This window comes from Rhineura floridana, chromosome 3 (genome assembly GCF_030035675.1).
Source record: "Rhineura floridana isolate rRhiFlo1 chromosome 3, rRhiFlo1.hap2, whole genome shotgun sequence".
NCBI classification, from domain to species: Eukaryota; Metazoa; Chordata; class Lepidosauria; order Squamata; family Rhineuridae; genus Rhineura; species Rhineura floridana.
The window spans coordinates 135,214,188-135,240,547 of NC_084482.1; the positions used below are offsets into that span (position 1 = coordinate 135,214,188).

General features: G+C 38.7%; 1 protein-coding gene across 7 annotated transcripts in view; it reads right to left on the reverse strand.

Annotated features, from left to right (window-relative positions):
* Positions 1-26,360, reverse strand: part of PFKFB4 (6-phosphofructo-2-kinase/fructose-2,6-biphosphatase 4) — a 113,586-nt gene that overhangs the window by 3,564 nt on the left and 83,662 nt on the right. For 4 of the 7 annotated variants that reach the window (XM_061618036.1, XM_061618040.1, XM_061618034.1 and 1 more), the window contains exons 3-14: positions 25,019-25,115; positions 24,552-24,618; positions 21,529-21,603; positions 20,241-20,297; positions 18,579-18,700; positions 16,899-17,106; positions 16,071-16,217; positions 14,789-14,893; positions 12,715-12,844; positions 11,314-11,376; positions 7,955-8,019; positions 3,781-3,867 (exon numbers count right to left, since the gene is read on the reverse strand). In XM_061618036.1, the coding sequence (XP_061474020.1) occupies positions 3,808-3,867; positions 7,955-8,019; positions 11,314-11,376; positions 12,715-12,844; positions 14,789-14,893; positions 16,071-16,217; positions 16,899-17,106; positions 18,579-18,700; positions 20,241-20,297; positions 21,529-21,603; positions 24,552-24,618; positions 25,019-25,115 (1,196 nt within the window). In that variant the 3' untranslated portion in view covers positions 3,781-3,807. Of the gene's footprint in view, positions 1-3,780; positions 3,868-7,954; positions 8,020-11,313; positions 11,377-12,710; positions 12,845-14,788; positions 14,894-16,070; positions 16,218-16,898; positions 17,107-18,578; positions 18,701-20,240; positions 20,298-21,528; positions 21,604-24,551; positions 24,619-25,018; positions 25,116-26,360 lie in introns of those variants that run through there. The other 3 variants (XM_061618038.1, XM_061618035.1, XM_061618039.1) reach the window with 3 other exon arrangements.

A 26,360-nucleotide genomic window follows, 5' to 3' on the forward strand; every position in this document is an offset into this window, starting at 1 on the left:
TTTTTACACACATGTAGAATGCCTGAAGAGGGCTCTATTCAAGACTCCTCTAACAATAGCCATTAATCACACAAGCTGTTGGCACATGCAATACAGTTTGGTTCTTGGGCACACATTTTCTGGTTTCTTTCCTGCTACTAGCAGACCGAATCCCACTGAGTACTGCAGATTGGTTGCTATTTGCTAAGTAGTGCAAATGAAAGCCCATACTGCTTAATTCCTGTTTACCTGCATTAAATGCATTCCTTGACCTGTCAACGTAAGCTATTAATAATAGCTTGTTTCTGAAAATATAGTTTTTACCTTCAAATAGGGCAAACAGTACTTTTACAAAATTACATCATTTTGTTAAAGTCAAGCACTAATTGAAATGGCTGTTGGGAGACAGGCACATGTGATCTTTATGCCACCAGACACTAAAATCCTAGTCAGCAACTTGTTTTATTGGAAGCCACTTTGAGGAAGGGACAGAGTAGGAATGGGAACCATTGACCATGCTGGCTGAAGCTGATGGGGGCTGGAGTCCAACAACATCTGGAGGGCCACAGGTTCCTCATCCTTGTGGCAGAGGTGAAGAGCCAGGCCCCCCACTGCCTCAAGGGAACTGATACAGATCACCACCTATGGAAGCAAGAGCCAGGTCCCCCACTGACACTGCCCCAAGGGAGCTGGTACAAGTTTCATGACTGCAGCCATTGTTTCCACCAAATATTCTTTGCACCTGTGGATTGGCTAGTGGGGAAAACAACCAGAATTCACCCCTCAGGGACTCAAAGGCTACCAACTGCTACTCTCTACCCTAAAAGCACTAGAGAGTCACAGTGTCATTCTGGTGGCAGCCCTAGGATGCCACATCCCTCCTGATCCTAGGGTCAAGCTAAATCACCCTACATAGCTATGGCTAGATATGGCTTTAGGCTAAAAAAAGCTGTTTATCCACAGGCTTCATGTGAGTGCTCTCGGCTAAAATGAAATGCACAAATGATTTTCACCTTCTGTTCAAACCAGACCCATTTGTCAAGAAAGGACCTTGGCTCAATGTTAGATCACATGCTTTGTATTTAGAAAGCTAGACAGATCAATAGCCTGATGAAGGCAGCTTCCTACATTCCACACACATTTTCAAACTATATTGGAGTTTTGAAAGCTTGTCCTGTCCAACACCATCTGATAATTATAGGCTCTAGGCCACACAATTTGAATATTTTGTCTTCTCAGTTAGTCAGACAGATGTAGATGCAAGGAGCTCTACTCAGTTCTCAAGATATCTTTAACTAGTCTTAAACACTCCTATCTGGAAACCAACTTTTCTTCACCTTCAGAAGTCACTTGATAGTCTTGCTGATACTATCTAGTTCTATACAAGTGCCATTTTCACAACAAATACCAAGTGAAGCTTCAGAATTTACCACCTGCTTTTTACACTTTGGTGTAATGTCCAATTGGGAAAGTGGTACATCTCCTCACTGGTGAAATTCCTAGGCACCAAATCTGGGAACAGTGAACTCTTCTCTTTGCAGAAGAAATGTGCCATGCTCCTCTTCGATTGAAGCACAAAAAGCAAATGTGCAAGTCATACGTGCATTTACATACCCATGGCATCCCAATGAAGGTAGCCACCTCAGTGTTTTTAGTTCAATGCAGGTTTGCACGGATCATGGCAACATTTTAGAAAATTGCTGCAAACACGTCACTCATTTATCTATAATCCTTCTTGTACAAACTGACTACTTGGCACAGAAAAGAAATCAAGAGAAGGAAGTACTAGACGTTCATATGACCCCCTTTAGGAGCTGTGCAGGTAATCAGGTTGCACTGTGGCCTGCTATGAACAAGAAGCATAACAACAGCTGTTCCTTAACTCTGGGACTACAAAAACAAGCTGTTACCCAGGTCTGTCTCCATCCTTAAGTGACATAAAAGGTTTCTGTTAACAAGGGAATAACAATCTCTGATTTGAGTTTCAAAAGCGTGTTTGCTCTCTTATTAGTAATATCTAGTCACTCCTTCATATGTGTAAGCAACAGCCACCTCGATTTGCCAAACCATAGAATAAATATATTTCTATGTTTCTTAATTTGTTTTCTTTATAAAGTAGAAGATACTACTACACCTTCATATAAATTATGAATTAGGGCTGCAACCCAACTTTTCAAAACCTTAGCTGATTGACTGAATGAATTTTAGTCAACTAATCAATAGATTAAATATGCAGAAACTGCATTTGCATAAAATCAATAATTCTGAAGCAAGAAGTAGGACTCCTTTGTTCTTAGTTAGCTTATACTTGCATTACAGCAGGCATCATCTTAGAAGGATTCCCTCCTATGAGAAAGAAAAAAGGAAAAGGCTTCTTTTTTAAGATGATGTTTAAAACTGTCTTAAAACCACCTGCTGTTTTTAGTTGTTGTTATGTGCCTTCAAGTCAACCAAGATTTATGGTGACCCTATGAATCAGTGACCTCCAACAGCATGACCCAGATCTTGTAAATTCATGTCTGTGGCTTCCTTTATGGAATCAATGCATCTCTTGTTTGGCATTCCTCTTTTTCTACTCCCTGCTGTTTTTCCCAGCATTATTGTCTTTTCTAGCAAATCCTGTCTTCTCATGATGTGTCCAAAGTATGATAACCTCAGTTTCATCATTTTAGCTTCTAATGATAATTCTGGTTTAATTTGCTCTAACACCCAATTATTTGTCCTTTTCGCAGTCCATGGTATGCGCAAAGCTCTCCTCCAACACATTTCAAATGAGTTGATTTTTCTCCTATCCGCTTTTTTCACTGTCCAACTTTCTCATTCATACATAGAGATTGGGAATACCATGGTCTGAATGATCCTGACTTTAGTCTTCAGTGATGCATCTTTGCATTTGAGGACCTTTTCTAGTTCTCTCATAGCTGCCCTCCCCAGTCCTAGCCTTCTTCTGATTTCTGGACTGTTGTCTCCATTTTGGTTAATGACTGTGCCAAGGTATTGATAATCCTTGACAAGTTCAATGTCCTCATTGTCAACTTTAAAGTTACATAAATCTTCTGTTGTCATTACTTTAGTCTTGACATTCAGCTGTAGTCCTGCTTTTGTGCTTTACTCTTTAACTTTCATCAGCATTCGTTTCAAATCGTTACTGGTTTCTGCTAGTAGTATGGTATCGTCTGCATATCTTAAATTATTTATATTTCTCCCTCCAATTTTCACATCTCCATCTTGGTCGAATCCTGCTTTCCGTATGATATGTTCTGCTATTAAATTTTGCAGCCCTTTTTTGAAATCACAAAAATATATATTCCACAAAGTCAAGGGCAAGCACACTATCTACAAAAGATCTATAGTTAAGCAGTTAGCTGGCTGTCATACCTACATCCCTGATACTATACACTACCTGCAGTACCAACTGTAGTAAGTACTATTAATTATGTTATGGTCTTCTATGTGAAACAATCCAATCCAGAGAAAAGAAAAAGACATTAATAAAAAATTATCCCAATATGGTTACAGTGTTCAACGTACTTAACCAAGCCTTAATGGCCATAAAACATCACTTTTAAAATTAGGAATCATCAATTGATTAAGTGTATCATAGAAGCCAGTAATCAGATGGCTCAGCCAATTAGTTCTAATTCAGGAAGTGAGGAGAATTAACTTGACTAATAGTATTTGATTGTGTGCAAATTTCCAAAAGTCATGTGCTGCACAAAAACAGACATCTGTAGATGATTCCAAAATGATTGGAATGATTGAAATAAATTTAATATAATATGATGAAAAGAAGCACCACACATTTCATAGCTGATCAGGACACAGGATTCACTGGTGAGCAGGGACAGTTACAAGGGCTTCCTCGGGAGGTCTTGAAATGTCTACATTCTGTGTAATAATAAAAATACAGAGGAGAATGTTTATCATGCAGCATTGCCAGTCAGCTTTCTTCACAAATAAACAGCTGACCTTAAACTAACAAAGCTAGTCACTTATCTACTGCAGTAACAGCTTTTTAAATTATAGACACATGAAGTCCCTTCTTCTAGATAGCATTTAATAATTCTGTGGACCACAGGTTCAGTGGTGACAGCCCTCCTCCTCATAACACACACACACAGACAGACACATGCCCCTTATGTTTTAAAGTATCCCAGGTTCAACCACATAACTGTATCTAAAGACCCATCATTAATTACATTATATATAATATTGTCATATTGCAAATAAGCAATTCTTATTAGCTCACAATTTCCAGACAACCTTAAATAAAACTGAGTGCTTGGGAGAAGTTTGGGCACCAGAGGAACAAATAGCCCTTGCCCAATGGTAGAGCAACTACATTGCTTGCAGAAGGTCCCAGGTTTCATCCCTAGCACCTGCAGGTAAGGTTGGGAACTATCTGAAACCCTCTGCCAGTCAGCATAGACAATACTGAGTTAGATGGACCAGTGGTTGACATAGCACAAGGCAGTTTCCTATGTTTTATGTACCCTGATATGTAGGTCCTACTGGTCCTATGCAAAGCTCAAGCTGAACTGAGCTTCTTGGTAACAAGTGACTCTTCCAAAGTGGGGCAGCGGAACTGAGACATGAAAACTGGGCCACCACCTGGATGGTAATGCTTCTTCACTCACTATCCTCTAATGAGTATCTAAACTGCTGCAGATGATGACCGTTGTCACTACTGTCCCTGTGCCTCTTCCTTCTCTCCTCTGGCAACCAGGTAGACTTGGAGGAAGAAACTCTGTGCAGCACAATCCTATGCATATTTCCTCAGAAGGAAGTGAAACTGTGTTCAATGGGACTTACTTCAAACCATGTGAGCAGAGAATTGCAGCCTTACATGTCTGCAGGTGGGCTAGTAAATCTTGGGGGCCATGTATAAAGCTGCCTTGTATACATATTGTGACAAAACATCCTTAAATCTGTTACCAGGAATTGTACACCTTACAATACCTATTTACTTGCTGTCTCCTTACATCTCTCAGACCAGGAATCTGGCAGCCAAGAATGGCTAAAAGTGTGGACCGCCTTGACAAAAATTCTTCAGTGACCAGTCTGACCCATATGATAGCCAGTATTATTTTGATACATGGCTGCCATGATCAAGAATACAACCATCAAGAATACAATAAGAAATTCCAAGGACACATCACTTTGTGCTTCCAGCTAAAAACAGTTCAATCCTAAGGAACAACTTTATTCCTACAGTGTAAATAGGACACCTACAATAGACAAAAGATGTTGATTTGGGCTGACCAAGAGATCCTACTACCCAAACCTATTAGCTACTAGGCTCACATAAGCAGCTCACAGAAACTAATTCTAAATCTCAAAAGTATATTCTAATGTTTTGTTCAGGTTTTTGTTCTTGCAATTTCAATTTCAATATGAAGCCAGATCAAACTAAACACTGTTATTGTGCCACTGTATCAACCAACTCAAACTAACACATGGACACCTTTCAAAGACTTGCAGATTTTACAGAAAATTTTCAACAGGTTTACAAAGGCATATTTCTCATCTTATTATTCACAGTTTAAATAGGAAATGGAACAGCTGCCTACCAACCAAATGGCAAGGGATGAGTTATTTGAAACAATCCATCAAAATAATAAGATAATGCTGTTAAAACTGTTACAAACACACAGCACTGGGATCCAATACAGCAACTTAACACAATGAAAATACTGAGTTAAGTAAACAATCGGGTGATAGTATAACTACAACACAATTTCAAACTGCAGTAGGTTTTAGAGCGTTCATGAAACAGCTTATCTGCCCTGCATCACTGCTCAGAACATTACCAACAGTATCATCATGTGAACACAAGACTACTCCCAAAAGGTACACACAGACTGGCACAGTTACTTCACCAGAAAAAGACCCCTCATTAGTTGTCAAAGTCGCTCAGATGACAGTGTATTATGAGAGCACTGTGCAGTCAAAAAGTATGATAATGTTGACAATAGGAAAGGAAGACTCCAAGAAACACAAGTAACAAATACATGATGTTGAACTATCAAACGATTTCCTTTGTTTACAGAACTTTTCTGAATTTCCAAAATCCAGTACAATTTTTACAAGCAAATGTTTAAATTAAATGGATGTTGTATGTGTCACCGCACATGACCTCCTATTTCATGCGGCCTCAAGTGATCCCAATCAATCAGCTATCACATGCAGGACGTGAAGACATCACAAACTAGGTAGCCAATCAGATCTGGCCATTTCTAGCATCACAAAGGGGCAAATGTAGTCCATGTTCTCTATCTTTCATAGTATATAATTAGGCATTAGTGTGTCTAATTTTCTAGAAGAACAGTATCACGTTTGGGAGTTTCCAATTATTTCATCATCCCAGGCCAATCAAACCAATGACATTGTACAGTATCGTTTTTTTCCCAGACCACTTATGAAAACACTTGCAGAATAATTACCATTGGCTCCGTCTACATAAATACGTCTTGCAATACATTATACAAAGACCTTAATTTTTAAGATTAATTTTTAAAAGCAGCTTGGAAAACACTTATGCAAAACCACAATATATAAAGATGTTAAACTTTGTTTTTTTAAGCAGGTTTTTCATTCTGTCATTTTGTCTGACTTTTCATAACATGAGCTAAAAATATGCACCACTGCTGCATACTTGAATCCACTGAAGCCAACAGGAATAGTATGCGCATTATTGGGCACAAGATTGCACTATGTAGTATTTGTTGCCATCTGTATTACTCACTAGCAATATTGCTGCAACTTTATCCAGAAATATTTTTCAGTATCAAGGCAAGAGAAATAATAATGCATACACATGTTTATCTGTTCAAGTTTCTGTTGCAGAGGTTTGCCAACTCACAGGAGCACATGCATTCACAGAGGCTTTCCCTGATGATGGCAGGGTCTTCTCCTCCCACTGAATTTGTGCTTGAAATGCACACTCTGTTGTAGCCAAAAGAACAGGCTGCTATGTGTGCTTGGTTGTGTGTGGGTTTGGTGTCCATGACAGTTTCTAGAGTTTGCAAATGTGCCCATGAACCCAAAATGGTTGGGGACCCTTCTTCTATTATCTGGAGGACCTCACTCCACTGTACAACACTCCCAGAACCACGAGTTGTTCTTAGCCAACATATGCTGGCTCTTTCTCCCCAGTATTTAAGAACACACTGTGTGTGTGTGTGTGTGTGTGTGTGTGTGTGTGTGTGTGTGTGTGTGTGTGTGTGTGTGTGTGTGTGTGTGTGTGTGTGTGTGTGTGTGTGTGTGTGTGTGTGTGTGTGTGTGTGTGTGTGTGTGTGTGTGTGTGTGTGTGTGTGTGTGTGTGTGTGTGTGTGTGTGTGTGTGTGTGTGTGTGTGTGTGTGTGTGTGTGTGTGTGTGTGTGTGTGTGTGTAAAAGAGCGAAAGAGAAAGGTTATGCAGGGGCCCCTTCGTATGTTATCTTAGCAAATCATGTAGGCGCCTCCCAAAGAAAAGAAAAGCATGAAGTCAAAACCCAACAGAAAATTGGTCCAAACCACCTGAGCTCTGCTTCACCTACACCCATAGTTAGCCATAGAGAAGCACCCACACAATTTGGGTATCTGGCAGCTTCAGTAATGTCTGAAAACGGTCAGATTCCCCTTGTAAAGGATAACAAGATAAAAAAGATAGAGAAGTAACAAACAACAAGATAAGACGCCTCCAAGGTATTAAATACGTTTAAGACAATAGGGATATACTTACAAAACAAATTGTTCTTTACATTGTAATTCTTAAACATTTAGTTGTATATGAATCCCTGCTCTAAGAGCTACATAAGACATTAATGTCTACAATATTGCCCCAATGTCCTTTGGGAATGGAAACTCAGTGGTAGGAGGAAGGAGTACTTAAACCTTTCCCTGCTGGCACTTTTTCCACTTCAGAGCAGCCTCCTCCCCAGCAATTCCTCCTGTAGAGTTCCAAATTCACATTTGTGAGAGCAAAAGAGTCCTACCTGTGGTTTGTCTCTGTGCGTATTTACAGCTTCAACATTCAGAAATATAGATTCCACCTTGCAACCTGCGGACAGAAGTAAACTTTTAGATGTTTTACCTCTCATTTGGACAACCACCACCACTGTAAAATAAACTCTCACTTCCATCTTGACAATGATAATGGTAATACCTTACCAATAATACAAATTGCTAGAGGGGATACACAGGCAATACACAGGCCCTGGAACAATTAAAGTGAAATAAAGGTGTGAGGCTACTGTAGTGGCATGGTAGCCACTGCAAATGTATCACTTCCTGTGACATTCCTGTAATATCACTTCCTGTGATACTCCAGCAACATCAGAGGATCGAAGCCATATAGGAGGCAGCCATAATGCTGCCCCTTCAATGAGACTTTGAGCTTCCAGCTTCACCTCAGGGTCATGAAAAGGGTATATGTTGCAGGGATTCCTATACCAATAAGGTTAACATTAAAAAGGACCATAATTCTTTATTTGTTTATTTATGAACATATTTATATACCGCTAGTTCATTTAAAAAACATCAAAGTGGTTTACAATAAATAAAAGCCATATAATAAAAACCATTAATACGGTAAAAACAAGGTCAACTTCTTGCATATATTTTTTTAGAAGCCTGCTGAATTTTTTTTGTTTCAGCAAGCCTTAGTTATCTATATTCATTTTAAACATTTTAAAAGTTTTACTGATTTTACCTGCAATTTTTACTTATAATTATTTTAGGTATATTTGTTTTTTAATCATTTTGTGGGTTTTGGCTGTGTTTTATCCACAATTTTATTATGTATACTGCTGAGAGAGCTCTTTGATTAAGTAGGCTATAAATCTTTCTAAAAAAATTTAAATTCTTGATTTTACCCTGTTTCTGGACATTTTCGATTATTCGTATTCAGTAAGCCTCAGGCAGCAAACAGCCACCTTCCCCAGCAGCAATCTCTGGGATCTTGTATTTTCATTGTAAAGTCCAGAGGGCTACCAATTTGAAAATGTGTTGTCAGTGCATAGCAAGCACGCAATTTTAACAGATCTATAAAGTTTGTTTTATAAGGAACATACGAGATGTCTTTTTAAAGCAGTTTCTGAAGACAAAGGGTTCGTGTGGAGGATTCCAGTTCCAGAATAAAAACTTTATTTATTTAAAAGAGTTTTAACTCCATTCTTTAGTTGAAAAAAGGCTCCCAGAGAAACTTACACATACCAATAGGACATATGCCCACTAACTGTATTTGTTATTATATCCACTTGTGTAGCTCATACTACTGAATTTATTTTAACAATAACCAATCTATTAAAACTTGGTGTCCATCTAAGTTAGGCCCATTGAAAACAATCAGCTTTAGCCATGATTAGGTCAATTGATTTTAATGGGTCTACAGAGAGTATGACTCCATTAGATACAAAAGTAATTATTTAACAAACGTACAGTATTTGTAATTCAATTTATTTTGGACACTAGATGTCACTACAAAGTTCTCTTTGTTTAAAAGAGTGACTACATGTTTGACCCAGTGTATGGCAGCTGTGAAAAAGGCCAATTCCATGCTAGGGATCATTAGGACGTATTACAAATAAAACTGCCAATATCATAATACCATTGTACAAATGTATGGTGGAACCACATTTGGAATACTGTGTGCAATTCTGGTCACCTCACCTCAAAAAAGATACTGTAGAGTTGGAAAAGGTTCAGAAAAGAGCAACCAAAATGATCAAGGAATAGAGGTACTCCCCTAAGAGGAAAGGCTGCAGCATTTGGGGCTTTTTAGTTTAGAAAAAAGGTGAGTAAGAGGTGACATGATGAAAGTGTATCAAATTATACATGGCATGGAGAAAGTGGACAGAGAAATTTTTTCTTCCTCTCTCAGAATACTAGAACTTGTGGACATACAATGAAACTGACTGTTGGAAGATTTAGAGGAGACAAAAGATACAAAAGAAAATACTTCTTCACTCAGTGCTATGGAATTTGTTCCCACAGGAGGCAGTGATGGCCACCAACTTGGATGGTAGACAAATACATGGGGGATAAGGCTATCAATGGCTACTAGCCATGATGGCTATGCTCTGCCTCCACAGTCAGAGGCACTATGCTTCCGAATACCAGTTGCTGGAAACTGCAGGAGGGGAGAGTGCTCTTGTGTTCAGATCCTCCTTGCAGGCTTCTCCTAAGCATCTGGTTGGCTATCGTGAGAACAGAATGCTGGACTACATGGGGCCATTGGCCTGATCCAGCAGGGTCTTTTTATGTTCTTATGACTGTTCCACATTGGCCACGCAGAACAAGAACACAGTGAATGGTAACAAATATCTTTTCTTTGAACTAGCTATGTTTTAAAATTCAGGATTTAGGCTCTCTCAGGCTGGAGATCAAACAAGGAAAAGAAAGATATGAATCATCCATGTCAAGATACGGTAACTGCCAAGCTTATCCTTCGTCAGAAATTATTTCAGTCCACAGATGGGACAAAGGAAATGGAAGAAGATACTTAGCTTAATACAGTCCATGTTTCAACTTTTTATATTCATAAAAATGACTGGACTACATCTATACAACAAAAGCATGAATTCTATTTTTTATCCTTCATACCAATAGCAAACTCATTATGTGAGTGTCTATCCTTATTTAGTTAAATAGTATCATCCACATGAGGTGGTATCAGCAAGGTTCACAGAAGTACAAAGAAAGAAAGAAAACTTAAAGAGAAGAATACATGCAAAACAGCCCAGTGAGAACTGGACACAGAATGCTATCTTGACTGATTTGGGGGCGGGGCGGGAGAGAGAGACACTAAAAATTGAGATGGAGGAATATGGAATGAAGTTTCCCAAAAGAAGGCAAGGCTCATTGGCTGGCCAGCATCCTTAACAACAGGTTTCCACACTTCAACATTTTATTGCAGATCCCAGTTCATGCAAATTCCTAGCCTGCCTCAGCCTGAAGGTTTAAGAAGAGTAGAGACAAATGTAATAATTTAAATGTTAATAGGATGATGAACTAAACAATTAAATCCAAACAATGGTTTGCACAGCATAATTTGCTTTTTACTAATTAAGGCTGCAATCCTGTATGCAATTACGTGAGAGCAAGTCTCACTGAAGTCAATGGGGCTTACTCCAAGTAGAACTGCATAGGATTGTGCTGTAAATCACTGCCGTAAACTTTAGTAGTAACTTTTTTCTTTAAAAAAAACCAAGCAAACAATTCCTGTTGATATACAAATAACTGCAGCTGAAAACTAATTGCCTGCTTGCCCCCACAAATGTAATGTTTTCTGTAATAATTACAGTTAATAGATGAGATACAAATAGCTTTACAGGATAAATTTTGAACAGCTTACCATAAGCCACTGGGGTTAGCTTTAAGACAGTATGAAGTGGGCACTTGAGATAAGGTAGTTGCTCTAAAACAGGAGAAAACAATTAATAGCAAGTAACAGAAATTTCCCTTTTCCAAATCGCTATCTGTGTAAACTAAACAAAGAAACCTTTTTTGACAAGTAGCTGTAAGTCTAAGATTGCCAACATGGCACTTGCAGCTGCCATAGTGCCTCTAGATGTCTCCTATGGTGCCTGCCAGGGCCCCGTCACACCTGGCACTTTTTAAAAAAACTACAACTACAAGATTTTTTCCTTTTTTCTTACACCTTTGGCAGTGGCTGGGCTGCAAACAGATGTGCAGGTCTCCAGCTGTCCCGGCCTCTCCCTTTTCATCCCACAGAATGCCTCCCGGCCCCACCCTGGGCATCCTTCATAAGAAGGGAAAGAAAGGAGGCTGGGAGCTGGACCTTCTAGCCTTCTGTCAAAACTCACCAGAAAAGGAGAAAAGGGATCTTGCCATTGCCGCTTTTTGTTTGCTTGTTTCTGTGTGTGTGTTCTTCGCTTTTCATAATGTGTTTATTGGGGGGGGGGGGTTGCTTACTTGTTAGGGGATGTTGCCTGTTTGTTCTCTCTCTCTCTCTCTCTCTCTCTCTCTCTCTCTCTCTCTGTGTGTGTGTGTGTGTGTGTGTGTGTGTGTGGGTGGGTGGGTGTGTGTGGTTTGCCCTTTTGATAATCACCAGTTTTCTTCTTCAGTGAAATTGGCACTTTGTGCTGCCTGTGATTTCTAAATGAGCCCCTGGGCCAAACATTTGGAGATCCCTGCTGTAAATTATTTAATTTATTATTTAATATAGTTTTTCCCATCACAAAGAAACTTGGGATGGCTTTACAGCATAAAAACAAACAGGCATGAAACAGCCATGCTATCTCTGCAGCAGATCCTACTAGAGCACTAAAATCTTAGAAGCAGCAGTAATAAAATGGTAATATTTACTGAATTAAAAATCCTGGATAAATTAAAAAAATTAACCTGTGTAAAACTCATAACTATGGGCTCAAGGTGCACAGTTCTAAGAAGAGGGTTCCACAGGAAGAGCACCATTGCAGAAAAAGGCCATTCACCCCTCTCCTAACTGCAGCAGATGGAAAAAAACAGAGAGAGTGGCCTCTCCAGATGATCTTAAAACATAGAAGTTTCACACAGGAGAGGCAACCCTTATGCCCCCAGAAAAGCAGAAGTTGGCTGCACTATTAAAGAACAGTTTGACCCATAGACAGGTGGAATTATAGATCTTGAATGGGTCATGAAGAGCACCACTTGGCTGTTCACTGAGGATGTGCAACTTCTGACAACTCATTGGAAGAACTTGTCATACCAAAGTGAAAATTGTCCATGATAGTCTGTGGGCAAACATACCTACCTGCAGGCTTGTCCAAAAAGTAAGCAAGCAGACAGCGCATAACAGCTTGGTGACAGATTACAAGCACATTTTCCTGTCTTTCCAGCTCCATAATTACTGGTTCCAACCTCTGAACAAGATCTTCGTAAGACTGGGAAAAATGAAAAATGTATAATAGATCTCTTGAAAAAGTCATGATGATGGCCAAAAAGAACACTAAGACAAAGAGTTTTAATGTGTTAATTCAAGATCAAGTTTAACCTATTGTTACCGAGAAAGTCTTAACATAAAAATATTTTGACTCAAGAAACCTATAGTGAAAGTATCTGTAGATTCTTATTAAATTTAATCTGATAATCTTTTCATAAAGTTGAAGTTCACTATATTTGTCATAGATATTCTTGTATTTTTCAGTGATATAATGCTGAACACTTGTGACTATATGCAAAGTGCGTTTATTTTTTCCATTTGTAACTAACAGGCAGTTGTAAAATAGAGTTATCGCCGTATCTTTGGATAATAGTTTACCTTTTACAAATCCTATTAAGATAACCAGCAGGTCCATTGGTAAATAAAAAACTGTATTTTTTTATTTCCCTTATGATGGGAACACAATACCACTTGATTTGGGGGCATGACGAAAAAATATGATAAATATTCATTTCATTAGAGTTACACCTTCAACACTGATCCTCTATTTGTACATATCTTTGACTAAGCCTATGTGGTGTCATATACCACCTGAATATCAGTTTATAAAAATTCTGTAATACTGATGTACACAAGCTAAAACTGCGATGCATACTCCACAGCAAATTTCATACTGAACGGCTTATCTTCATTAAGTCTTTTCCTCATTTTGATTTATACAAATTACCTGAGAAATCCAAATTTACCCAAATCTAAAGTTAGTAAATTTGACTCGGGTATTAGATATCGACGGACACACTCTTAGTTTAACTATTAATTTTTTAACTATAGGCTTAACGTGTAAATATTAAAATACAGGAATGCCTTTACTAAGCACTATCAATTCTGGAGCGCCAGCCACCCTGATACTCTAGCCCAGCCTTTCCCAACCAGTGTGCCTCCAGATGTTGTTGGACCACAATTCCCATCTTTCCTGACCATTGGCAATGCTGGCTGAGGCTGATGGGAGTTGTGGTCCAACATCTGGAGGCACACTGGTTGGGAAAGGCTGCTCTAGCCAATGATATCTCTCTCCTCCATTTATGAACATGTTAACAGTATACAGCCAGAGCAAACAAATACCAGCATGAATGCATGGCTGCTTTAAAAAGAAGCAAACGCACACACTTTAATTCTTTTTCTGAAAGGTAAGCGAACAACTCTAGAAACTTTCCATCTTACTGAACAGCCATTATGACACGGCTGCTTATGTATACAACAAATAATGGCCACCTGGGTGCCTGTACTGTTCTGGACATAGTGATCACACAGCCAACTCATGGTAGGTGAAACACTCAGCTAATACTAAAGCATATTGCACGTCTCACAAATACTGCAACAGCTGTTCTGTGCACTGTTTGTTTGTTTTTACTAACGTTTGACTTCTAACGCTAAAAGACCAGGCCATTTGACACAAAAAAACAGGCCATCTGATGTGGAATTAACTTAGCTTCAAACGTATGGCTTTATTTTAGCCCCCTTCAGAAATTACTCCTCCATACGTTCAAGGAATGTGTGACGGTATAGGTGGTCCCTGTACAACATCTTCATCCCTACCAATCCCAGATGAGTGACCAAAAAGGTCTTTCAATCTCACCTAAAATACCTTTGATACAAAAAGGTACATTGCAATGAATATAAGATTAACTGTTATGACTTAACACATCTGTATACAAATGAAAATTTGACATATACATTTCAGTAATATTATTGGTGGGTGCGGGGACTCACAGAAAGACTTCTGTACAGTTTTATGTAGCTAGTGAGGAAAAACATTACTTTCCCTTTATCTCAAAGTTTTGGTGTGCATGTGGTTTTTTTAACCACTGCACCCAATATCCCATTTGGAATTGGAGATTTTTACACCCTTAGTTTCCAAAAAGGGAAATGTAACAAAATAACACACCTCCCCCTTAGGATATCTATATCTGTATTTGTCCTGGTCTCTCAAAGCAAATTCCAATGGATAGTTTTCCTGAATTTCTTCATATGTCATTTCTTCACAGACTCCCTAGGGAAACAAACAAAACAAGAGAATTAGTGTCACTTAATTGCTAAAAGGCTGGGCTGTGTATCAAGGTTCCAGCTGAAACCTCAACTAACATGAATAGTAATATTCATATATTCATAATAATACAGTAAAAACATTTACTACATGAAAATAACAATACTAGCCTATCTTTTAAGATTTGTGGTCTGAATTGTGATCTGAATGCACAAAAACGACTATAAAAGGATTATTATTACTACTGCTGTTGCCATAAGGACCCTGGTGTTTGCAATAAAATCTACATTTAAACACCACCTGTTACTTTTTCCCCATACTGAGGAGCACATTGCACCACAAACTCTTGCAGTGTTGTACAGAATTCTGGGCTTTAATGTGACACACTGTCATGCAGTCTTAGAATACTATTGCCCAAAGCAACTGCTTGGGTTTATTTGTCTGACCAGTCCTGCCAGTTATCCTTGCAGTAAAAGCTGTAAGTATAGAAGACATACTATTTTTTCTACCTTTCCTTCTTTTTTTTTAACTGAAGATAATACAGATAATCACACTGCACACTTTACTCCCCACACACACTTCCAATGCATCTTAAATTGGGGGAGAGGGAAGTATTTTTATTTTAGAACTTTTAAGATGTAAGCTAATAAATATATTCACTTAAAACACCCCTGAAGTAAGCCGTGAGTGATATTTAAATGAGTAATACATGGTAGATCTAATGGAACTGATAAAGCTCTGTACCAACATAAGATAAAGACTTGAAGTAATCATAACAAATGTTGAACTGACATAAATCTAACATTGATTACTTTCTAATCCTAAACCAGCATGGTGTAGTGGTTGGACATGGGAATCCCCACTCAGGCATGAAGCTCACTGGGTGACCTTGGGTCAGTCACTGCCTCTCAGCCTAACCTACCTCACAGGGTTGTTGTGGGAATTAAATATATGCCACCTTGAGCCCCTGGAGAAAAGGTGGGATTAAATAAATAATGATATACTATTTGATAATGGGCGTGCGCGTGCACACACACACACACACACATGTAGGTGCTATACAACCTAAAAAGTTATGAAAACAAGCCCTGCACTCACAGAAACTCTCTTGCTGCCTCATAAAGTAAGCCTCCTTCTAGCATAAAAAAACAACCATTTAGATGTGACCATGAGAATATGTTACCGCGTCTATTTCGTTCAAAACTTTCCACTGTTCATAAGGCACTCCCAAAGCCTCTGCAGTCTGAATGGTCCTTTTCATCTGGCTTGTCCATACTTTCAGATCTTTGATGTTTTGCTCATTAATGAACTGTGCCAAACTTTTGGCAAACTGCAAAGCACATTAAAAAATAGTTTAACGAGGAAAGCACAGCTGAAGTACTCCAGTCAAGTTATATGTCAATAGGAACGAATCGTCTAACTATGAGTTAATGATGTCTTTCAAAAGGCCTTGTGTATGTCTTCAACAAAACCAGTCTGTTGGCTTGTACAACGAGAGGCACAAAGGAGAACACTGATATTCAACTTTTCTTTGATATTCTTTAGCTTAGATCCAATGGAGAATTGTGCAACTGCAAGACATTTCTACTTACATAAAAGGGGGGGAGTTCCCCAGTTTATACCACTCTCCCGTTCTCATTGCTGCATCCCTCCGTGTCACATTGTACGCCATTCCTAAGTGTCTCCTGACTCTCAGAATTGGCTTTTCAGGGATTTAGGGGACTTAAGCAGGAATGAAGTGGCTAGGAGGAATCCCTGCCTCTTGGGTTCAAGCCATTGCCTTGATTTTCAGTCTCACAAGGTAAAAAGGAAAAGCAATACAGAGCAAGTTTAAAATGTTATATTTTAAAATAAAGTCTAGGCCAGCCTTCCCTAACTTGGTGCCCTCCAGGTGTTTTGGATGACAACTTTCATCTTAGAGCTGATAAGGAGTGGTAGTCCAAAACAACCACGAGGTTGAGGAAAGCTGGTCTATATGCAAGAAAGAAAGAAAAATCACTACCACACATACCTCTTTCCCCCTACGAGACAGCCCTGTGTCTCCTCCTATTCTTCCCTTTAGATTTAGTTCACTTTCACCATGGCGACAGAGGTAGATGGAACGAGGAGTTACGTGGATATTCATGAGGTAGTAAACAATCCGACTCTGAATATGGTCCATTACTCGGTTCACAAGATAACTCCGCCCAACATCCATTATTTTAATATAAGAAAGATCCCTAAAATGTTAAGAGACAAAGCTACGTGTAAGAACTAAAATATTTAGACTAGTGCCTAATTAATTAATTAATTAATTAATTAATTATACTTGTATACCGCCCCATAGCCGAAGCTCTCTGGGCGGTTTACAGCAACTAAAGACAAATACAATTTAAAATGCATCTTTTTAAAAAACAATTTAAAAATTTAAAACAATATAAAACACATGCTAAAATGCCTAGGAGAAGAGGAAAGTCTTGACCTGGCGCCGAAAAGGTAACAGTGTTGGCGCCAGGCACACCTCGTCATTTCTCTTCCAAAGGCACCAGAAACAAGACTTTCCCAGCCAAGATGCTGGGGGAAGGAGTTGTTTTGCCTTGCTTGAGAATATGACAAAAACAGGATGTAATCCCCCAAAACAACTAGCAAGGGACAGTTAGGCAGCACACAATTTTTAATGTAAAAGCATTTTACAAAGGAATACAAACATTTTGGTAAGGGCACCATTTGTATTTTTTCTTCATCTGAAAATTTAATATTGAAGAAATATTTCAACAACTATTTCATGTGCCAAGCCTTCAATGCCATTGAAAGCACACTCCTATATGCATCTCCTCAGAAGTAAATCCCATTCAGTTCATTGGGGCTTTCTCTCAGGTAAGAAGTGGTTACAGGATTGCAGACAAAATCACCGTTTCTTTTTGAAGAATGAGGTGTAAATCTCTAAAATAAAATAAGTAGAATGTTTCTCTCTTTTCTATTCTTAGAACATAATAGAACATTAAAAATTAGGTAAATAGTATTTCAGCTATACCATTGTAATCCATAACACGTGGATGGCCCATTACACTACCAAAATATATGACACCACCAAATTTGCCATTTATCTATAGCGATATGCAATGATGATTCTCAGTTCAAAACTATTCACATTTATATTCTAGCAGAGAGCTACAGCACATGTCGAAACATACAACTCGTGAGTGTCTCTTTTGGATTTAACAAATAACCGTGTCTTCTCGCAGAAGTGTGTATTAAAGGGAACTGTCCTGCTACGAGAGAAATGTTACCAAGAACTGACTGCCTAAATTGTGATTACCAAATGTTTTTTGCATGGTCATTGTGACAAGGTTAGGAACATGTGACAAAACAGATGAGTAGATTTTATGGACTTCTTAGTTACAGCACAGTGACAAGGGTCTAGTTCTCATTGTGGAGATAAACTTGCTTCTGAGCTGCATTCCTATGACTGAGTACCACCTCCTGGAAAAACATATTTCTACATATAGAAGATTAAGATGTCAGGGAGAAGGCTAGACTAGATTTATTTTCCTCCTGACATCTAGTTTTCTAAGTACAACAAATTAAAATCAAGTGAGCCCCATCTGAAATCTGAAGTGGTAAGTCTCAGACTTCTCACAGCAGTGAGAAGTAAGGCAGATTTAAGATTCTAAAGATAAATAAAGCAACATCAAGCCTTGTGGCTGCTTACTTGTCCAGATTTTCATCTAGTGTCTCATACGAATTCTTGTAACACTCAATTCTTTTCATGAAATCTTCTGCAGCTTCATCACTGCCACAGTCAACATAGTCAGGACTGCCCAGCTTCACTTGCTAATTAAAAAAGAAAGAATGGGAATTTAAAAAAAACTTATTTAATGGGATTTGTATACTGCTTACTTGTTAAAAAAAACCCTCTAAGTGGTTTATATGAAATAAAATATACATTAGATTATCGATTAAAGTCAGAGTTAAGAATGTTAGCCGTACACATTTACAAAATATAAATAAAATCAGCAATTAAAAAAATACATTATAAAATAAAATTACATGTTAAAATTCAAGTGAGCCTTACATATCTGGGTAGGCTTGTCTCAATAAAAAAAGTATTCCACTATAAGACATGGCATGAGTCAGACAATACAATTTGTTAGGAGCAGAATTTCTTATTTAAGATATGCTGACATTTTCCACAGAACAAGAGCTGATAGCACTCCGTTTATGGATCCTAACAAAAACAGAAATATTAAACATCTGAAGCATCAATGGAAAATATAATGTGGTTGATGCATTGTTATACTCAGATAACACTGCTTTTTGTTAAGCTTCCCAGGATGCTCTTGTCTCTTAATAGGATGCAATGTACCAATGCCAACATTCATGCCACATTTTATTTCTTTTCACTCTTGTTCCTCTGAACCCCAAAGTAAACTTTACGCATCTTCCTTACAATTCTCAGTAGTAGCTCTCGGTGGTACAGCACATGCTTTGTATGCAAAATGACCCAGTTTCAGTCCCTTGCATCTCCAGGTAGGACCTAAAACCTTGGAGACGCACTGCCTGTCGGCATGGATCATACTGAGCTGGATAGACCAATGGTCCGATATGGTATAAAGGCAGCGACAAGAATGAATTTGCACGCTGGCACCCATATACCCAAACAACTTGAAAGAAATAAGTGCTGGTAAAGAAGTTGGTCTTGCAATAGTATCAATAAAATAGCAGGTCACTGAATGCTCTGTTGCTTTACCATTGTGAAAGGTAAGCAGGTGTGGGCATGTTTAGAAATCTGGATTGGATACCAATAAAGAAATATTATAATAAAAAAAAGTTTTGGTTTTTTTCTTAAGGTTCATGAATTAGTCATATTTGTAGCTAACAAATGCCAGAGTGGTGCAGGCGTGCAGTCTCACAGAAAGAGAAATGAAACTGTGATGTACATGAATGTCATGTGTAACTTGTACTGCAATGGGGAAAAATGGTTGCTTGTTTGTTTATAAGTTAGGTTTTAGAAATAAAGCATATTTTTAAAATTTCAGAAATAAAAAAACAATGACTGTGAGGAAACCAGAGTGGAACAATGCAAGCCTTTTGTTCAAAACAATTTTGACAAAGTCTTGCATCTAATGATGTGCAAGATTTGCCAGGAAGCATAACACAGGATGCATTGTGGACCAAGCTCCTTCATTTGTAAACATCAGCAGAAAATTGCAAAAACCATTTGTGTGCACTCCTTAAGTCCAAGCAAGAGTATAAAAGTTGTAAGGTTTTTTTCCTGAGGAAGAAGGGAAAGGGAACTATACCATGTCACTGATTTTGGAAATTAAACTGAGAACACAAAAACTTTTTCTTCTTTTAAAAAGTTGATACTCACCACAATATTTGCAGCAATGACCTCTGGATCAACACATACTGACTCTACAAAAAAAGTCTTTGAGCCAAACAGGAACAACATTTATGGAAGTCACAAAAAAAAAAAAAAAGGATTAGAGCGAATTTAGTAACCAATAAGGCAAACACAGACTTGTCTAATCATCGGCATATTTATTCTTACTAGGTATGATTTGTCTTCAAATCCTTCTTCTGCAAGATACTGAATATTCCTTCAAAGATCAAACTTCATGCACTTCCTGGCTAATTTTGGTCATTTCCAAACAGCATAACTCTAATGAAGCCATTGCAAATTAAGAAGGGAAGTCATTTCAGGGGAGTCAGATGGCATGCTGCCTTAGAGCCTATGCCACAGTAGGAGAATCCGACTGTAGCCCAACATAACCTCTGGTCAAAATGCTACTCTCTAAACTTGCAGCAGAAAAGTAGAAGTATAGGATATTGCCACATCATACTATTTCTCTTTCAGTAAATTCTGTTGTAATGATGTAGGAACCCTGTCAATTTGCCCATGGTCAATACAAAACAGAGACAGAAGCTAAAAAGACGGGGTGCATAAACTGGCTATGCCTAACAGTACATAAAATGTTAATGCAGTGTAATTGTAGTATGACAACCTGTGAACTAATGTATATGGTTTTGAGCTGCGGAGCGTGTGGTGGGGCAGAGCCATGAAGCTGCCCTTCTGAAAACTGGCGTTGCTGTTGCTTACCTGGACAGGGTGGGAGCACCAGTTTGGTGGGGTGATCCAATCAGTGCAGGCACACAGCCTCATCAGCCTCACTAGCTCCCTTCCCAAGCCCCATCAAGAAAAGCAAGAGAGGCACCCATGTTGGGAAGGCAGTTCTGTGGCTTCACCCTACTGCTTCCTCTGCTACTCCATGCCCCCCCCAAAAAAAGAAATTTCACCTGTGGAGAAGCTGTATTGACAAGGCAGTTAAATGTAATAAGCTATCTATTAATTGCTATATAAAAAGATGATTTTTTTTATAAAACTCACTGTCTGAAATCCTAAAAGATTTCAGAATCCTTTCTCTCAGCCAGTGACAGTAACCATTAGCAACAGCAGTTGATATGACCCACATCATCACACAGAGCTACTGATTAACCTCACAGTATGAGCAGCATTAGCCTGGTTTAATGGAGACATTGCTTATTCCACCAAGACTGCTACTGACAAATATCACCCAGAGTTACTATGTACTGATAATGAAGCATTAGCCTTCACGTCCCCCCGCTAGCCGTTTCTAACCTCTTGGCTCTTAACTCACCTTGTACCCATTTTCCTCACCAAATTTAAAGATGGTTTCTCTACGTTCTCTTGTAGTGTTAGTGGCATCAAAAACCTTAAGGAGAAATAAATGCTGTATTAAAAGAACAAGGATAGTGTGATGCCCATATATATAGATATTACTGTAAATATGGTAAGTGCAGGTTTTGTAGGGTAAATGTGGTAAGTAGAGTGAGTGAGAGGGGGGAGTACATGGGCTAGAACGTTGGAGAATGCTGTATGATAATTGGCTGAGCGTTTGAGTGGCTGAAGGTATAAATGAGAGGATGACAGTTGAGAAAGAGTTCGGTTGGCGGTTGGCGGTTGGAGTTGGTTGTGGGTTGGATTGTATCAGGCTGGTATTGGGGCAGATGATATATGACTAGAAACATAAAGAGTAACACAATATATGAAACCATATGCTTGTTAAATATACCTTAAGTAATCTTGTTATTTCCTGGTGTTTATAAATAAATATTTTCTTGGTTTACCAAAGGCCTGATCCTTGGCTGGGGCTTTCACAGACCAGAGGGGTAGGCAGGATAGTTACCAAGGTGGAGAAACAGTATCAAATGGTGGCAGCAGTGAAGAGATAGTGTTACATCAAGTATCCAGAGCAACCCAGGGCTGTATGCTTTATAGGCACAAAGTTACAGGGGGGTTGTGGCCTGCAAGTGCACCCAGACACAAAGTAACAATAAGCCAGAAGGGGACTAAGGCAAAGTCCCAAGGCAGTATTGTGAAATAGGGAGTGTCTGGTGGTGCTGCCTAGCAGTGGGATCTTGCGAGATCTGTGCTAGAGCCGGTGAGAGAAATAATAAAAACCAGGATCCTGACTGGAGAGACCTGACAGGTGGTGGCAGCAGGTGGGATCCTCACAGGTAGTTATAACCATGTATCAGCAATTGAAAGGAACAGCTTTCTCACACACTATATTTTTCATAAAAATTATACATGTACAGTACCTATACATGTATATGTACACAGCAAATGCATGTTACCAGCTCTGTGAAGCACACAAATACCAGCACCAAGGAACAAAGTTTATCCTTGGTTTCCTGCCATACATATATTCATGGCACACGGATGGGGAGCAGTCCAAATAGCCCAGCCCTACAAGACCATTACCTACAAACCTCCAAATTTGGTATCCCCTCCAAACCAATTTCAAAGTTTCATGCTAATTTTGTGCCACAAACCCCAAGTTTTATGCTACCACCCACAAGTGTATACTGACACATCAAATCAGTGTTAATATTTAATACCCCAAACACCAACACTGTCGTATCTCCTCCAAGACTACGCCAAAGTTTTGTGTTAGTTGCGTGCCACAAAACCCTGATACTGTGTTACCGTCCAAAAGCTTGCAAGTAACATACCCAGTGGTGGGACCTAGTGAACTCTCCTAGCCTATGCCAAAGTTTTATGGTATTTTGTGCCACAAACCCCAAGTTTTGTGCTGTCACCCCAAGTGAAAAACTGACATACCCAGCAGGTATGTTACCAGTTCTGTGATGCATACATGTCCTAGTGAGCACTCAAACTCAGATGCATTTTCAGAAGGCTATGCCTACAACTCTGATCACACAAGCTTGAAACTGAAAATGACAAGCTCATGGAAAAATAAATGAAGAAATATTCTCATTAATAAGAAATCACATAACATTCAGAGTTAAGATGTAACTCAACTTATGCCTATTAAGTGGCTAATTTATTAAGTGAATTAAGGTTGCCAACTCTTTTTCCTAACCAGACTCCTGTATCTTTATAGGAGCTGCCAACTTCTACTGGCTGCTGTTGTTTCAATGCCTATAACAAATGGTTCATTCGGAAGCATTAGCAGGGGGTCATGTTGGTTGCCATGCCCTACAATCACCCAGAATAATTTGTGCACACTGTATGGTTGTTAAATGTGCAGAAGCAAGTGTGGCTTGAAGTTTTCAGGTCAACTGGCAAACCTAGCCTTCAAAGGATGCAATAGAAAAAAGAAGAAATTCAGCAAAGTACACACAGCCACACAGTTGCCCCTTAAATCTCCCTCCCTCCCTGAATGTGATTCAGTCAACTACCTCTTAATCCTGAACACCCGGTTTAAGACACTTGACAAGGGATCATACATTTTGGACTAGATAATTAAAAGCTCCCAGTGGGGTTGACTAAGGTTTGATTCATAGGATTTGAGAGGTGAATTTAAGCTTCTGAAAATGGCTATGATGTAGGTGGACTTGAATTAGTCATTTCTGAACAACAAACAATGGTAAATTTGAAATATGTGGGAAGTTGTCCTGCTTTCTTGGTATGCCTTCCCTTCCCCACCCACTTCATCCTTGTCCTTGCATGACATCACAAGGGAGAAATAGAACATTATGCTTTCTAGAAGCTTTTTCAACAAAATCAAGCCAACAAACATTACAGGCTAGAAAAACTGAGGGACAATTTTGAAGATTAAAATATGGAAAATATTAAGTAACAGTGCATAAGTTAATCAACATTAAAAAACATCAGCTACATGAATGATGGTCAAGGACTTGCTTATCATTTCTTTCTGTTCTTTGGGAAATCACACAAGGCCTATGCCATCACCACAAACTCTATGCAGCACGAACTGTAAACCACATGTCTCACTAGAATTGTAAAGGCAAGAGGCTAAGAAAATAAAACTGTAAATAATTCAAATATGGTTGAAAATTTGTGGCACTCAAAACTTAACAAGAGAAATTCTTCCAAAAGCAGAATTTATGAGAAGAGGGTCATGGTCCTCCTAACCCTTGGATTCTTCCCCTTTCATTCCATTGTAATCCATAAACATATCATCCAGATCAGGTGAGGAATCAATAGTTAAACCTCCATTGGTTTAAACAATATTGAGGTATTAATTCTTCATTAAGAAAGGTGATGTCAGTAACTGATGTCAGAAAATTTCTTACAAACCAATGTTTATAAAGCAGCTATGAGATCAACTTAATGTTTTAGGACTTCTTTCTTTAGCAAGGGTGTGCAGGCAGGAGAGAGAGAAATACTTACTGCCACATGTCCATTTTCTTCACCAAGATATCGCCGAACATCCTTCAGTGCTGCCAAGGCACATTGTCTTAAAAAGAAGAGACAATATGACAATTATATTCCTGAAAAACAGTGCATCATTAAATATACATGGCATTTACTTAGTTCGTAGCATGCTTAAAAGCACAAAATGGAATCAATTAATCTACTTACAAAGACATCAATCCAAGACACACCCTTTACAAACGGAGAAATCAGTTAAATGTCTTGTTCCAGATCATATAGCTGGTATAGCAGCACTAAAATTATAATTGATATGAGGAATGCAATCCTTAGTGCTGGTCATTAATTTGAGTCATCTTACTCTTCCTTTCCTTGAACTGATAACTAGCTGGTAGCAGTTGCGTCTAATGCTGAAAACACAGAACGTTCCTTTAGAGGAAAACAACACTGTGAAGCAAAAGGCACAAGGCCCATTACAAACTTACTTGCGGATTTTCAGGCCTTCCTCGTTGTCTGGCAGGAAAAACTCAAAAGACTTGTATGTTTTTACTAAGTCTCGACGATACTGTCCAACATTAAATTCTGTGTGGAAAAATCAAGAAAAAATAAATAGTGTTCTATCCTTCCTTGGCTTTAACATCCTATCCTGAGATGTATAGATAACACTAAGCCAGTGCAGCATAGTGGCAAAGAGACTGAGCTGCGAATCAGGAAGGCACCCACCACCACCAGTTTGAATCTCACCTCTGCCATGAAGTCACTAGGTGGCCTTCAGCAAACTACCATATCTCTGCCTCAATCTTCCCATCGGCAATTTGGGAGATAATAATACTGATTTAATTTACAGGGTTGTTGTAAGGAGTATAACCAAGTAATGCACTCTGTTTTTTTCATTCCAGCCATGGTATTATTTAGACTGCAGTCCTATGTACACACCTGAGAGTGAGCCCTGTCAGAACAATGGAATTTTCTGATTCTCTCAATCTAAGGTCTGAAGGCTGCATGATTCACAACCCTCAAGATTCCCACCTTGTGAAAGGCTATACATATAGACAAATGTATTGACACAAGGTCTTAGTGGTTCACTTAAAACTTGGCTGGCTTTAATCAAAATGTTTCATCGCACAGGATGACAGTAAATAATCTTCTGTTTTCCTGAACCAACTTATATCCTGGTTTGGAGTATATTGTGGCTTGCAGTATACAAGTCAGCTTTCATGTTACACAACCTTTGGATCTTTAAAATAATAAAATATGAAACACTTGTTGACCTGTAGCAATAAGTCCACTTTATATTGCAATATATATTGTAATATATAAAATGACAGGCTGATATTAAGAAATATTATTATTTATTTTATTTATTATTTATTATTATTTGATTTATATCCCGCCCTTCCTCCCAGCAGGAGCCCAGGCCTCCCAAATATTGTCACATGAAATGTCCCACTAAACAGAGTGAAGTTTTTTTTCCAAACAGACATCATAGAACTTGGCTACATGACAAGTTCAAAACATAAGAAGGAAAAAGAGAGCAGATGAAGCTATTCCTTTTTGCTTGTTTGGATTTTTTGTTTTTCTATGTGTGCCCTTGAGTTATGCAAAAAATAATAATTACCTTCCTCTCCTTCCCTTCTCCAATGGGCACATTGAGATCACATTGTGCCCATCCCCACTACTCAGCTGATTGGCTCCAATTGGGACACTCCTCAGATCTTCTGAGCACCAATCAGCTGGGCAGTGGGAGAGAAGCACCTGATAGGATTTCAGATCCATCACACACTTCCCACCCTCATGCTGCCCAACTGTTTAGCACTGGAAACCTCT